Raw genomic sequence first — 14920 nt, forward strand, 5'->3', positions numbered from 1 at the left:
GGATAAGTGCTCAGGCAAGGAAGGGTCATTGTTTTAGTAACCATATATGTGACAATTCAGCGCTAATGAATTCTGACAGAGACAACTCCTATTCACTGAAGAAAATAAAAAGGCTCCTCATGTTATTTTTTAAATGTAAAAAGGAGAAGGAGTTGGATTTAGGAGTGAGAAATGTTTCTTGTCTTTGAAAACTTAATAGCTTCAAAGTTTAACTAGAATCTAAACAAAAAATGCAGTAAAATAAATTGCTGATTTTTTGGGGGGTGGTGGTGCTGATTTTTTGTTGTTGTTGTTTTGTTTCGGAAAGTGGGACTTAAGTTCCAGAACTGACTGAAGTTATTTTACCAAAGCTTATTTCATAAAGGTTTAAAGTTTCCCTATGACAGCAAATATAAGTCTGCTCTCAGTGTGTGTGGTCTCAAACCAGATGATTTGAGTGAATATATTCTGCTGGTTGCCTGCCTCAATTTAAATCAGTTTGGTTGAAGCTTTGGGATGAGGTAGATCTGGGTGTAATAATGAGGGTATGGGGTGGCAGGAGAGGGAAAACTTTATTTAAAATACAATTATAGAAACACCATTTTTTCTCTCAGTTGCTTCTCCTTCAGGAGAAAACTAAGACTAACTGAAAAATGAATTAATATTGAGGAAGATGCTTGAGATTTGGTTGCAGATGTCAGGAGTACGAGTGGAGACACCTGCTCGTTTTGTAACCTGTGTCTAACTAGAGCTTGGGAGTGACGAGGAGAGACTGAAAAGGATCTGTGACCTTCACTAGGGCAGAATATGTTGAGTTTGGAAGAAGGAAGTACAGATCATCATCACTGTGACACCATTTGGTGCTTGGAAACAAGCCCAGCCAGGTTATTACTGCTGCCAGTTCTTCAGCTCAGGCGGCAAATATGTGGTACTCACCATTTTTCTACCTGTGTGTCAGTATGTTTCCATGTCATCTTTTTCACTGGCCACTTTAGAAATAAGTAAGCTTTATGTAGACATATATTAATTGTGAGAACTAGGAGAACTTCAGAGTTTCAAGGTTAAACACTCCAAAAAAAAAAAAAAAAAATAAAAATAAATTAAAAGCTTGCCTGCCTGGACTTCCTTCTCTCCCCAGGTGACATATGCTCATGTGACGATGTGCTGTAAATAAGATAACCACCTTGTTTGAAAACTGCCCTGATGAACTGTTTTTTCCCCTGCCTCCATTGGCAGTGACCTCATGCATTATACAGTGACAAACGACTACCTAAATAGTTAAGTAGCTAAACATGGGGCGGTTTGCTGGGTGCATCCCTTGAGGCTGCGTGGCTTGCGGAAGCCCTGTGTGTTCCCCAGGGTGACCGATGGCTGTAAGAGCTGCTCTTTAATATGCTTTTATCACCCAGGCTTCCAGGATGGAGGGATGTTTTTAACCTTAGTTTGAAAGTACCTCTGGCAGCTCCTACGTGGGGTGATGGTACAGGTGCATTTGGGGAACGAAGGGTCAGGATCCTCAAGGTTTGTGTTCAGTTCTGCTTTGGCAGGCAGCCAGCGCTGTCCTGTTCCGCACCGGGGAAGGGCAATGCGGTTGAACAGCCTAGTTCAGCTAAGCCTGAACGGATTTTGATGGGACGAATCAATGTCATTTTCTCCACCCCAAATATCTCCTGCTTCCTCTTAAGTGCCACTGGTTGCAGACAGCATTGAAATTCAAAGGTCTTGGCGTCTTCTGAGGTGGCAAGAATATTTTGTGTTGGTAGCTGTTAGCTTAGAGAAGTATAGCAGCTCCTCCTGTAAATAGTATGTACGTTACGAAGACTGTCATGCTTGTGTGTAAAATGATGTCTTTTCTCTAAATGAAATACCCACAGGATACTGGCTGACTAGGAAGGAGCACTGGCGACAGGATATAGAACCTTTAATCTCTGAGCGATAAAGTATTTGCAGTTGATGGCTGTATAATGACATGAAATACATAGTCACAGTCTCGCTTCCAAATGAGAGGTCTTCGTTTCTCAGATAGCCCATTTAAGTGCGTCCGAGAAGGCCACAGATTTAGTAATGGCTTTGAGCCTCAGTGGCTTGCTCTCATCTACCTTTTTGGTTCTTGCAAATCCCATCTGTAGCTTGGTAGTAGAAAGGTGTGAAGCAGCTTTGTCTTGTGCTGCTTTGATAGTGAGCACACATCAGTTGCCAGAGCAAATACCTGGTTTTGCTGTGTGAGAAATTCTTTTTTTATGAAAATACTAAGATTTTTGCAATGCAAGTAGGATAGGGTGACACTACATATGTTGTTGGCGTTAGGGTAGCCCCATGGATAAACGATAATCTTTTGTTGATGGCCATAGTTCAGTTTAGCAGGGAGTATGTGTTCTGAAATCTGTTTTGAAAAGCTTGTCTTCAGCGATGGCAAGTGTAAGCATTTAGGTGAACACCAGATGTAGATGAAAAAGGTACCACCACTAATTTCAAAATTTCTATAAAGTGGAAAACAAGAATATTCCTAGATTATTTTCATTACTTATTTGATCTACTCATATATAATAAGGAAATGTTTGCGAATATAATGATTTATTTTAGGCATAGTTTCTCTTGGTTAGTTATCAGAGGTTGCCAACATACTTTGTCAACTTCTGTTATAAAAGAAATGGTAGTAGTGTGAATTACTGACTTAAGTGCGTCTTCTGCAAATTTCTGCTTTTGGATTAATATTCCACTTTCTGCAACACGTAAGGGCTCAGTTTACATTTTAAAAGAACTTAATGGGGAAAAGATAATTTTGTAGTCTGCCTTATAATGCTTCAGATGTTTGTGTTCTGAATAGACAGAAACGTTACTCTCCTTTTTTATTTTTTGAAATATGATTTCTTTAATTTTCAAATGCCATAAATTGTCATGTCGTCGTGTCCTGTGTCCCACATCCCTCCCCCAAGCAGAGCTGCTTCACTTCAGTGTGCTATGCTGTACTGAATTGATGGCACAGAATAGCATGGTTTAAGAAGATAAATGTCAGGAATATCTTCTAAAGTAGACATTCAGATTTTGGTGGGATTAATGGGAAAGAAGGTCAATAATTGCATGGATTTCAATAAGCTTGAGAATAAATGGCATTCCTGTAGTGCTAGTGATTATTAAAACATTGTGAATTCACTTCAAAATGCTGTGCTCAGGTTTAATACCCCTTCCATTTTGAAAGGATGACTCAGTAAGAGCTGCCAATTTGTAGAGATTATAGGAGGTAACTCCATAAATCAATTACATTTTTAAGAGAAAAAAGTTATAGCAGACAATAGATAATTTTCTGGCTGGTAGTCTTAATCTTAGTTTTGTCTTATTAAATAGGTTCCTCCAGACTTTCAGCAGCATGCGCCTGGACCAGTTCCTACAAACTTCTCACAGGCCCCACGGCTGCCAATCCAGGACCAGTGGAGGGGGCCACCACCACCGCCACCACCCCTCCCTCCTCCACCTCCTCAGGAAAGAGATCCCTTTTTTATAGGAGGTAAGCATTTTCATTTCAATTAACGTACCAAATGTATTTTTTGTAAAGTGAATATGGAGTTTAAGTATGTATCATGTAACGTGATATGTTCAGAAGAACGTGGAGGCCAGAAGGTAGTATTTGATGTAACCTGACGAGTTACAATGCCAGAAATTCCAGTGGTCTGGTATCTTTTCTCCTGTTCTGATGTAGTCTTCTGTCTACACGTTTAGCTACCATAAATCTGTGAATTTATACAAATGCAAAATAAAATTAGTATGTAAGTAATTGCTGCAATAAAATTGTTGTAATTTGTTACCTTTTATGTAATGCACTCCCCATCCATTTTGGTTTCTGTTAGTAACACCATAAACTGTTTGGACTATAAGAAATCTGTTAACGTTAGCTGAAATGCTACAGCATAGCAAACAAAAGTTAGTTTGTGTGTATATATAGATATGTTTATACCAAATGTATGAAATATATATATGATGCATATGTTATTCGTGAGTACAGGTAAAATGTGTATGTAAAGTTGCTGAGTATCTGGTTAGCAAATGGTGTCAAAGTTTTGTGAATTGTTGTGTACTTTAAGCACTAATCCCTGTAATCCTTCACTGATTTCAGTAGAGTAGAATTTCTAAAAGATATTCCTAATTCTAGGTAATGTTCAGTTCTGTTGGTCTGTCAAGTATCAATTCCTTTTAAACACAGGTGGCACAAGCAAGAGAAATGTAACGTTGAGGATAGCTCTTAAAATTAAAACACCTCATAGTTTTGCTTTCTACAAATTTCAAGTTACTTTTCTAAATCAAAACAGAGCTTTCCATTTGAAAAGCATGTTTGTTTCCCAAGGAGTCTGACATTTAATGACTTTCTGATTCCCACAGATCCGAGATTTCCAAGCCATCACTTGTTTGAGCAGCGGAGCCCCCCGCCACCACCACCTCCTCCGCTTCTTAACAGCGCGCATCCTGTCCCTACGCAAAGCCCCATGCCCTTCAGTCAGCCCGGGCCAGCCTTCAGCCAGCAGGGGCAACAGCCGGTGTTTCCCAGGGAGAGGCCGGTGAGGCCAAACATACAGCCTCAAGGCCCGGTGGGAATTCTCCACTTCAACCAGCCGGGTGCAGCAAATCCACGGCCCTTCATTCCTCCGAGACAGCAGTTCCTACAAGCCCCAGGACAGCCCTTCCTCGCCGCACATACACAGCCTAACATGCAGGTACAGATCTACAACAGGGAGCAGTCATACAAGAGGTGTTTGCAGTGGACCAGGAATGCACTGTAGCCCTGTTGACTTATAGGAGTAATGTGAATAAAATGGAGTTATTCGAGATTACAGGTATGAGGCAGATTTATATATAGTGCTTATTACCCTGTTGGAAAAAGTGATTTTTTTTTCTTCGGTGGCCAGCACTAACTCATTTCCAATAGCAGTCTGTACCCCAGCCATGTCTCTACAATAGAGTTACAAAAAACACTTCACAGTTAATGGAATCAGAAGTTTCAATGTCACGTAACTGCTTAAGTTGCTTTAGCTCCTCGGAGGCAGGGAGCTGTCCCGCTGCCCAGCTGGTCGGGACCACCGGCAGGGCCGGAGCGCCCTCTGCTGCTCAGCCGCAGAGCTCAGCGCGGAGCTGGGGCCTCCTGCTGCCCGAGGGGAAGCTGAGCTGCTTGCTTGAAGTGGGTAAATGTTCTGGGGTTGTGCCGAGTGATGGAGAGGGCCCTGCATGATTGGGTGTTCGGGGTCTTTTCATGGTGTCTGGGTTTTGAATGTAGGGAAGCCATGAAGACTTCTATGTACTTCTGTGTTTTGTGGAGGAAGAGAAAGAACAGTGTTTAAGTCATTAAACAGAAAAGAAAGAGAGCAGAAGGCCTTCCGTTTGCCGTTTTCCCAATTCAGCTGTTGTCTTACTCAGGCGTAAGCATAGAACTACCTCGTGCAGCTTCTATTAATCTGTTTTTTAATCAGTGTGTTTTTGGTTTAGCCTGATTGCTAGCTGCTCACAAATGTTTTGAGGACTTGTGAGACTGGAGCTACTTTTGCAGAGATTACTACCTTGAAACTAAAAACAAATAATCTTTCTTGATACAAAGGGTCCTTTGCATCCACCCTTGCAACCTCAGCCACAGCCTCAGCCTCAGCAGCACCATCACCAGCAGCAGCAACAGCACCATCACCAGCAGCAGCAGCAGCAACACCACCATCATCTCCAAGGACCACCACAGCCCTTGATGCCCATGAACCAGCCACAGTTCAGGCCTCACATGCAGGCCACGCAGCAGCAGCCAAATAACAACAGGATGCAGTGTCAGCAGCGGCAGGGTCCGATGAAGCCAAGACATGTGAGTACTACCTCCATCAGCGTTCTCTCTCTTAGCTCCGCATGGGTAATAAGCATGTAAACACGTGTTTCAAAACTTACCACCATAGTTTTTCGGTCTCATTATGCCTTTTCTGCTTTGTCCCTTTCTTTCATCATTTTTGCTTCTTTTTCTACTTTGCTCATTTTATAACTATATCAATAAATAGGACATTTATATTTTTTTCCTAGTCCAATTCTCATTGTATTTTTTTGTGATCCGACTCCAGTAAGAGATGACATAGTTGCCCAAGAATTGACAGTAAAGGGTTTGGGAGGGAGGGGAGAGCGGTTGCATGATCATATTTAAAACTGCTGGTAGCCTGTGACTGTGTAGGAGCCCAGTTCTCTGACACCATCCTTCAATCTGAAGGCCTCTCAGTAGCACTGTGAATAAGCATTCTGGTTAAGATGGTATCACTCACGTCTTGTGAATTTGCTCCAGTCCAGCACGTTCTGCCACTAGGCAGGTTGGGGTGGCACAACAGTCCATGGCAGTGCTCAAGTCAATGTGACTGTAGTTCAGAAGAATCATTTTAATTAGGAAAATAAATCACAGTGAAGCCAATTTCTGAGAAAGATGTTAAATGAATGAGATTCAGTTTTGCTGTAAATTAAAAAAAAAAAGTTAATGTTTTTATTTTTATACTTACATTGAAGACACAGCACCTCTTTGAAAAGTGTTTTTTTTGTTGGCAAACAAGTCATGAAAATCTAAAACAGGGAACACTTCAGTCTGGTTTGGGGTAGAAATATCTGCATTTTTTTCCTTTCTGCTTTTCAGAACACACCCTCACAAAATATTGTCAAGCGTCCAAATCAGCAGCTACAGCCGACTGCTCCAAGAAATAGTAACTTGCGGGAGCTGCCAATAGCACCGTCACATGCTCTGGAAGTGAGCAACAACAGGCGAACCTCTACCCCAGCTGCTCAGGTCAAACCCATTACCAGCACAGTGTCTGCCACCAAGACTGTAGCTGGTGTTGGAAACTCACAGGGACGGACTGAGATGAAAGCTAAAGCGATCACACCAGTGGCCCAAGCAAAACCAGAAGTCAAATCTGAACCAGAGGTAAGGCTCTTTTTTTGCCATTTTTTAAAAGAAAACCCATTTTAAACTTTTCTTATCTGACTTGTAAACTGTAAGCATATCTAACGTACTATTCACCCAACATTTTTTGCTGCCACTAGAGGCCTCCCTTCTGAGTTGTGCTCTCAGACAGTTTCCATTGACCAAAATAAAAAAAAAAAAAAGAACTCTGAAAGGTTGTCAGGGCCCTGGTGATCCTGTTTTGCAGGTGGAGGAGTCATTCCTACTGTGACAAAGCAGAGGTTGCATGAACTTCATCAATGATACAAGTCTCTGAGATACCCATTGTGCCCATTTTGTATCTTGCAGGTTTACGGTCGGTTGGCTTGTGTTGTTTTTTTTGTCTGTTTGTTTTTTTTCTTCCCCTTCCAGGTAAGTACTTCTTTCTGGGTTAGAAAACCTCTTCTCTTCCATTTTCTGTGTTACTATATGCCTTATACCTCCCTAAATAGCCATTTTTTCTTCCTCATGCTGTTTTCCCTTAGACTGCCCACTCTACTCTAGGGTCTTGAGCATTCCTGAAGGAAATTGAAGCCCATGGAATTTCTTCTTGAAGAAGAAGAAAATCTTTTTCATATACCCTTTTTGCATGAAGGAAAATAGGAGGTGCTCTCAGATTTTCCATTTTGGACAAAAAGATGCTGTTTGCTCTGCTAGTACTCTGCACAATCAGAAAATGAGATACAGGTTTTTAGTCTCCACTGGGTCATGCATGGTGAACAGGGGACATTTTGCTGCACAGATTCTCCTGGAAGTTAGAGAAGACTTGACATGAGCACTGTGTGAGAGAGTAGGTAGGGTTGCACTGATGATATTGTTAATACTGAATGTCAGGAAGTGCCAGAGGAATGTGATGGTTAAATGCACCCTGTACAATTCCTGAATGTGAGGTTGTTCGGAACAAAACTGTAAATCTTTATAGTTCAGTTGCCCATGAAACTTGTCTCAAGGACCAGGTTTCCTTCAACAACTTTTGAAAGCTTTAATTGTGGTAATACTTTCTTCCCCTTAAGCTGCTGGCGATTAGCTTCTCATCTCGTTCTTGAATTATTATGACCATCCCTAATTTTCGCAAATGTGGCACAAAAGAAGCCCGTAGCTGGCAGTGCTTGATCTCTTCTGGACTTGCTTCTCAGTGGGAATATAAAAAAAAAAAAAAACTTTTAATTGTGATCTTTTCTAAAAAAAAAAAATTGCTTAAGTAATCTCCTTCACCTTGGTTCAGTCTCTTGGAATAATCCAAGTCAATCTGTCTTTCAGGCCAACAGTAAAGGTAAGTTTTGAAGGCCTATGCAAAGCAGTTACAGGCCTCCCCATCTAAAGCACTTTATAGTTTTTTCATGTTTCAGCCATTTGGAACTTAAGACATTAGTCCTGAAATATCTCTGTCAGTGTCTGGAAAAATGAACTATTTTTCACTCCTGTTAATCAAATGGAATAAAATAACCAGTGCAGTTATCTTGTTCTTTCCATTTTAAATATTACACATATCCTAACAAACCTGTAACTTTAAGACCATCTAATCCAACTCATGTGATTTCTTGGTTCTACAAGTCAAGCTTTCTTTTCATTTCCATGGTAAAACTGCTGTCTTTGAAAGGAGTTTGTGATACCTATTTCACACAAGTTGCTTTTTTGTAAAACAGGAGGAAAAAAAAAGTTGCCCTTGAAAAACTGAGGCGTCTCTGTAGTGTTTCCTATTGATAACCATAAAAGTAAAGCCTTTGTAGGTACACTTGGCAAGTACTTACGTGAATGTGCACGCACAGATTAGAAACACTTCTATTTTCAAAGTGGACCCAAAAGAGAGCCTTGTGCTACAGTGCAGTAACATTGTCCCTTTTCAGCTGTGCCACTGTGGTGGTCGTGTTCACTGGTGACACTCATCCTCAGTTTACAAACTGAGGATTGCTGTACTAGTAGCTCTCATTTCCAAGCACTTAATTATTTTCTCTATTTTTGTAATGTAGGTTATTACATCCCCTCCTTAAGGCAAATTGTAATGTTTTCCAGTCTTTTGTGTATTTTTCTTCTAATTACCAAACTTTGTGCTGTTTTAGGCTTTCTGTGAAGGTGAAAGAGTTAAATTCTGCCATTTTTTCTAGCTGTCTGGCTCATAACTGAATTGGGCAGGTTATTTTGCAAGTGTCTTCAACTGGAAAATTAAGACTTTTTTTCTGCATCCGTCTTCCTTAATGGCCACGTTTATGAATGCCCTATCATTCAGGAAGCACAAAAAATAGCAATATTGGCAGTTAAAGGTTTTCCCTCATCTTCCAAATAGATATATAAAGGATTGCAACCTGAGTGACTAGAAGACTGAAAACTGTGTGAACTTTCTGAATAGTATGCTTGTTCCTATGCAGCTGGAAAATATCGACCTTTTAAGTGCCTCTGTCAGAATGATTTTTCAGACCGAGGACATGTAAGTTTGTCTGGGAGAATAACAAAGAGACAATGAAATTGAGAGAAATGGGTAGTGACTGCGGGTCTCATTCTGCTCGTGTTGAGGTCAGTTTAGGATGAGAGGAATTAAGGCAACATTAAGCATTTTTAAGTTTAAAAAAAGGGCAGGAAAAATGTAGAAAGGTGATGTGAAGCTTTTTAGAAGAAATGAGATATTGGATCTCAGAACAGGAGAGATATTCGTAATCCATTGCACAATCAGAGGTTTACTGATATCACCACTTATATTGCAGATAACATCCCTGGTATCCTTAAAGGCAACCCTTCTGTTCTTCCAAATCCAGTCAACTTTGGAGTTGGATTTTTGTTGGGTCTTATGTTGTTGTTTTTTTATAAGACTTGGAGTATAGAAAATATTCAATATCGGGCAAATTCAGGTGATTATTAAGAAAATGTTTCTAAATCTGCTTTTTTGGAAGTTAATTACCTGAAAAAAAATGGACGTTTTAATTTGTTTTCTCCAGCTTGAGTAGGTTTGACTTCCAAATATTAAAAATAATGCCTCTTGTCTTTGTGCTTTGTGATTCTTTCCAGTGGTATTTTTCCAGATAGAAGATCATAAGAGGGCAGTGTGCTTTTCAAAGTTATATATAATCTCATTCTTAATTTTCTGTTTTTCTGAGATGTACTCTGCCTGTGTTTTGTAGGATGATTCATACCTTCATAGGGTTTAGGAGCCCCTGTCATTAGTAATGTGTGACGTTTATTTAACTGTCTATTGAACCCCAGCAGCCAAATGATGTAATTTGGATCTGTCCTTACCTTTTATGAAGAATTGTTACGAATTTTTGGACAAGTGCTTCTAGCCTATTTTGTTTCTAATATTATAACTGATGGGGAAAAAATAACCTCTTGAATTAACAGATTTGTGTATATGCTGCAGTTCAAACAATTTTGATTGTGCCCGTTTTACTGAGGGAAACAAGTGAGCCTGGCTGCATGATTTTTTTTGTTCTTTCATCCTTCATTGCAAGCCAGAGAACTTCAATATCCAGCTCTTACGGCTCTGCATTTAACTCTTAACAACTAAAAAACAAAAAAACACCAACCCACAACCACAAAAGTGATTGTTTTGAATTCACTATATGAGAAGCAAGCTACTGGTACGAGGACTCGAGACGTTATACTTTCTATTGTAATTTGTTTTAGAGCATGTCTTTGCTGTCTTTTCCTCAACAGTGCCATTCTGAGTTATCCTACAAAAGTCTGCTGCTTTTCTTACTGCTGCTCTTGAGCTAGACTCAGAATGGCAGCCTATAACTTCTTATTTTGGCACTTTCCATTAAAACCTATGAACCTTTAAGGCAGAAGAAAAACCTGTAGCTAAGGCTTGGTTTTCCCTCCAAACCACAATTAAATATATTGTGCTCAAGAACTTTTCAGACAGATGAGAATCTGCATTTAACAACAGCAAAAACAAACGAACAGGAAAAAAAAAGACAATAAAAATAACACTAAGGGAACTGCTTTGCTTCTCTGGCTTTGTGCTTGTACTTTTTGTTCTTTTACTTTGTATTCCACCTGGCTCCTCCTTTTATGTACACCATTTCTTCATGCTGTAGAATTTTCTACAGGAAAAGGGTGACACATCTGGTTTATCTAGAGAAAAGGCTACTCCAAGTTTTTCTGCTTCTTCTCCTACAGATAATGTTGCTTTTCGTATTAAACCTCCAAATACGAGCTGTGAAATTCATGATATCTTTGACGGATGTCTACTTTCTCCCAGTTGCTATTTTTTTGGCAAAATATTTATATTTTTTCTTTTGGCAGTGCAACTGCTTGTGAAGAAGTCTGTGCTGGGGTTATTAAACTAATAGGATGAAAATCATTAGCAGCAGTCATTGCATACCATTTCCATCTTGATTCAGTGTACTGTCTTACTTGTTCTGTCTGATGAAGCTACGTACAATGTAGGGGGAGAGATGCTTTCAGAGCCAAGAGGCAGAGGATTTAACTACCCCTATTTTCATCCTGGGGAGGAGTTTGCTACCCATTCTGAATCCGTGCTGTTGGATCATTCCCCAACTAATAACAATTAGAACTGACTCCCAGTGCAAATACTTTGCTAATGATCACAGGGTCTTTATATCATATAGTCTCCCTCTAGCTGCAAGGGTATTTTACTGAGAACTTAACAGTAATAGCAACTCATTTGTGGAGATGAAGGATTTAGGCCTGTCTGTAGCCTATTAAGCATCTGATTTGCAATTGTCATAAAACCTCAGAGCTCTTGGCCCTTCATTTCAAAGCTCACCTTTTAAGAAGAGAATGACTTCGTATTGACTTTGTAGGAACCTTACTAACTTACCAAATATTAAGCTTCTGAAAGGAAAATTTCAGATTGTTTGAGATAGAGTAGCCTGAAGATTCTACTGAGCATTCATCGAACTTCTTATGTGTTGGTAATAGAGTTTGCCACTTGTCTTCTGTGTTTAATGCTAGTGCAGTTGAAATCTGCCCACGGGGTTCTGCACGGACATGTTGATCGGAGTCCCTCAGGATAGCCGTTCTTGTCTGCTGGTAAGACCCATTTAAATGCACCATAAAACACACATCTCTGCGCTGCTTACGTGTAGCCTTTGAGTTGGTGTTTTGTACTTACCAGATCGGGATCTGTATCTTCCAAGGCTTTCAGAACTTGTTAGATGATAATACAAGCAGATAGTTCCCTGATGATAAAGGACAGCTGATAGAAAAGCCCTGTCTTCTGCAGGCTTTTGCTAGTATTGACACCCTCAGTTGATCATAAAGAGAAAAAAAAATGCAGTGCTACCTCCAGAGGTACACTTGGTACTGGCTCACTGGCATCTGTCAGACCCATTTAGATAAAATACAGAATACTCTGATCTAAAGCAAAGCGAGTGAATAAAATAATTCATTAAGTGGAACAGATTTTCTGTTTGGACAATTTGAACAGCATGTTTACTGTCTCTGAAACCGACTGAAAACTTCGTAACATCAGGTTCTGCATAACAGCACATCGTCCTCCTATCTGGAGCTTATCTTATTTTTCTCATCCTATGCAAGATATACTTAGTCTTATCTTTTTTCTCTGTCTCTTAAGGGTCACGTGGATTTTTTGTTGTTGTTTTTGGTGTTTAAGACTATAATCCAGCACCTCCAGCTTTCAGTACAAGATTAACTACTTGACTTCCCTCCACGTTTTAATTTGTAGAAGTGTGTTCCTGTTGCCGTCTATCAACAAAGACCTGTAATCTAGTCGTTACAGTGATCAGTCATTTATTACTGCAATCATACTCTGAAAAGTATTGAGGAAGATCAGAACCTTGTGGTTTATGAAGCATTGTCCTAAAAAGGATGGTGTTCGGACTCCTCCCAAAACTATAGCCCATATTTATAAATAAATCTGTTTTTGTTGAAGTCTTATTTTAGTCATTGTTTAGGCTAGACTTGTAGTCTGAGACATGCAGCTACTTAGAAAAGAAGCAGTTATATCTGGAGGAGACAAGCGTTCAGGATTTGTGCACCTGGATTCTATGAATACAAACGCTACCGGGCTTTTATATCTGCGGATCAACTTTATGGTTGGATCTGTTCTGCTGTTTGTTCCTTTGCATTGGAGATTCTGTGATGTACCGGAGATAAAAGCCCTCAAACACCAAAATTTATTATTGTACACTTGGGTATGCATGTGTTTAAAAAGGAAGACAAAAAAAGCCATTTGTACTGACAAGATATTGCACCCCAGTTACTGCAGCGTAAATTACTGTAAATCACAGATTCAGTTTTTGAGAAGTGTTCTAATGTTGTTTATGCTGTAACTTACCAAAATGCAAAGTATTATTACTCTGAGCGCCTGTTAGGGGTGATTAATGGATCTTATCTAGAGAATTCTGTGCTCATTAGCATTTGTAAGTGGTCTCTATAAGTCTCTAACTTAATATCTTAAACTGTTGAAAATAAAATGCATCTAATGAAAAGGTATGCTTTGTAACTTTAAAAAATGCATATATTTGTATCATAAGCAGCTTGATTTCTTTTCCAGGATGATGATAATTTACATTTTCCTGGCTCTTGTCTATTTTTTTATAGCTTTTCGTAAGAACCCGTTGCGCCAAAGTTGAATAATCTTTAGAAAGGTTATTTAACAATGTATAAGACTTTCAGAAGGGTCTAGGGATGGAATATTAAAGGCATTCTCTATATACCATTAATATTCCAACACTGCTTTTGGCAACATTTTGATTCTGAAGAGAGTGCATGAGTTCAAGGTCAGAGAGATTGACTTGTGCTGTTCATTATAACCAATTATTGTGTGACAAATGAGTTTGAGATCAGGCTGAAAATTCTGTGAGAAAAATCAATAGTTCTAATCAGGGCCTTTCAGGTCATTTACCACCCTACCTTTTGTTAGTTTGTCAGAAAAGAGCAAGATAAAACCTGTGTGACAGTGGGTTGCCTTCGTATTGTTACTTTCCATTTGAAACATATTTTGATATCTCAAATTATATTAATAGTTTAATTGGTTTTAGAAACTTCTAAATGAGTTCCAATTTGTAAGACTTCATTTTTAGTATTATGATAAGATTTCCTAACTGGTATTATAGCTTTTATTTTTTTTTTTAACTGTCTAGGAAGTAGTATATCTAAGTATATCTAAACCTGATTTGAGTTGTTTGTCTCTAATGAATAGCAAATAAATCATATTTGTGGATATGCTCTACTGATAGCCTTTGCTTGGTGTCAGGGATAATTTCAGAAGCTCTACAGAAAGTTAGGCCATTATCACATCTTCTAAAACAACAAAATAATGTTATTTTGACCAAACTGGGCATATATTGAGAATTTTATGAATTAATCTGTGTTTCCCTTTGTAGTATCCAGATGAAGATGAAGAAACTAGATTGTACCGTTTGAAGATAGAAGAGCAGAAACGTTTAAGAGAAGAAATTCTGAAACAAAAGGAGTTGAGACGGCAGCAGCAGGCTGGTGCTAGGAAGAGAGAACTGCTTGAAAGACTGGCGCAGCAGCAGCAGCAGCAACCTTCTACGCAGCAATCCTACATGCAGCAGGAGGACGACTCTTCTGAGTTCCCCACCAACGGCAGCCCTTACATACCCCACTCTGGCTTACAGACCAGGCAAAATGTGAAAAACAGACTCCTTGTTAAAAAGCAAGATATGGTAGTTCCAAATGTCCAGCCCAAACACACAGATTACCCACAGGTTGGGAGCAATATGCAGTATCAAGGACAGCAGCTGAAACCAGTGAAACAGCTGAGGCAGACCAGAACAGTACCTCCAAGTCAGCCTCAGGCAGCGCAGAAAATATCGCAGACAAAACCTGCTGCAGCACCGCTGCCCTCACCACAGACTGCTAGAGTGGCTTCGGTACAAGCAAGGCCCCAGGAACTGAAACCTGGCGTGAAAAGGACTGTCATGCAGCGGACAAACAGTGGTAGTGGAGATGGGCCCCATGTCGGCAGCAAAGTCAGGGTGATTAAGTTGTCAGGAGGGGTAAGTTTCCAAGGCTCGTCTTGTGTGTGTCTGTCGTCATGGTTTGTTTTTGTGTGTTTCA

The 14920-nt window shown here is 39.8% G+C and overlaps 1 protein-coding gene across 17 annotated transcripts in view; it reads left to right on the top strand.

Moving 5' to 3' along the window:
* Positions 1 to 14920, top strand: part of RBM33 (RNA binding motif protein 33) — a 102617-nt gene that overhangs the window by 53834 nt on the left and 33863 nt on the right. For 16 of the 17 annotated variants that reach the window (XM_035570194.1, XM_035570187.2, XM_035570190.2 and 13 more), the window contains exons 11-15: positions 3325 to 3484; positions 4354 to 4685; positions 5561 to 5809; positions 6611 to 6898; positions 14221 to 14859. In XM_035570194.1, coding sequence (XP_035426087.1) covers positions 3325 to 3484; positions 4354 to 4685; positions 5561 to 5809; positions 6611 to 6898; positions 14221 to 14859 — 1668 coding nt within the window. The remainder of the gene's footprint in view (positions 1 to 3324; positions 3485 to 4353; positions 4686 to 5560; positions 5810 to 6610; positions 6899 to 14220; positions 14860 to 14920) is intronic. The other variant, XM_035570199.2, reaches the window with a different exon arrangement.

The sequence above is a fragment of the Cygnus atratus genome, chromosome 2 (assembly GCF_013377495.2).
Source record: "Cygnus atratus isolate AKBS03 ecotype Queensland, Australia chromosome 2, CAtr_DNAZoo_HiC_assembly, whole genome shotgun sequence".
Lineage (NCBI taxonomy): Eukaryota > Metazoa > Chordata > Aves > Anseriformes > Anatidae > Cygnus > Cygnus atratus.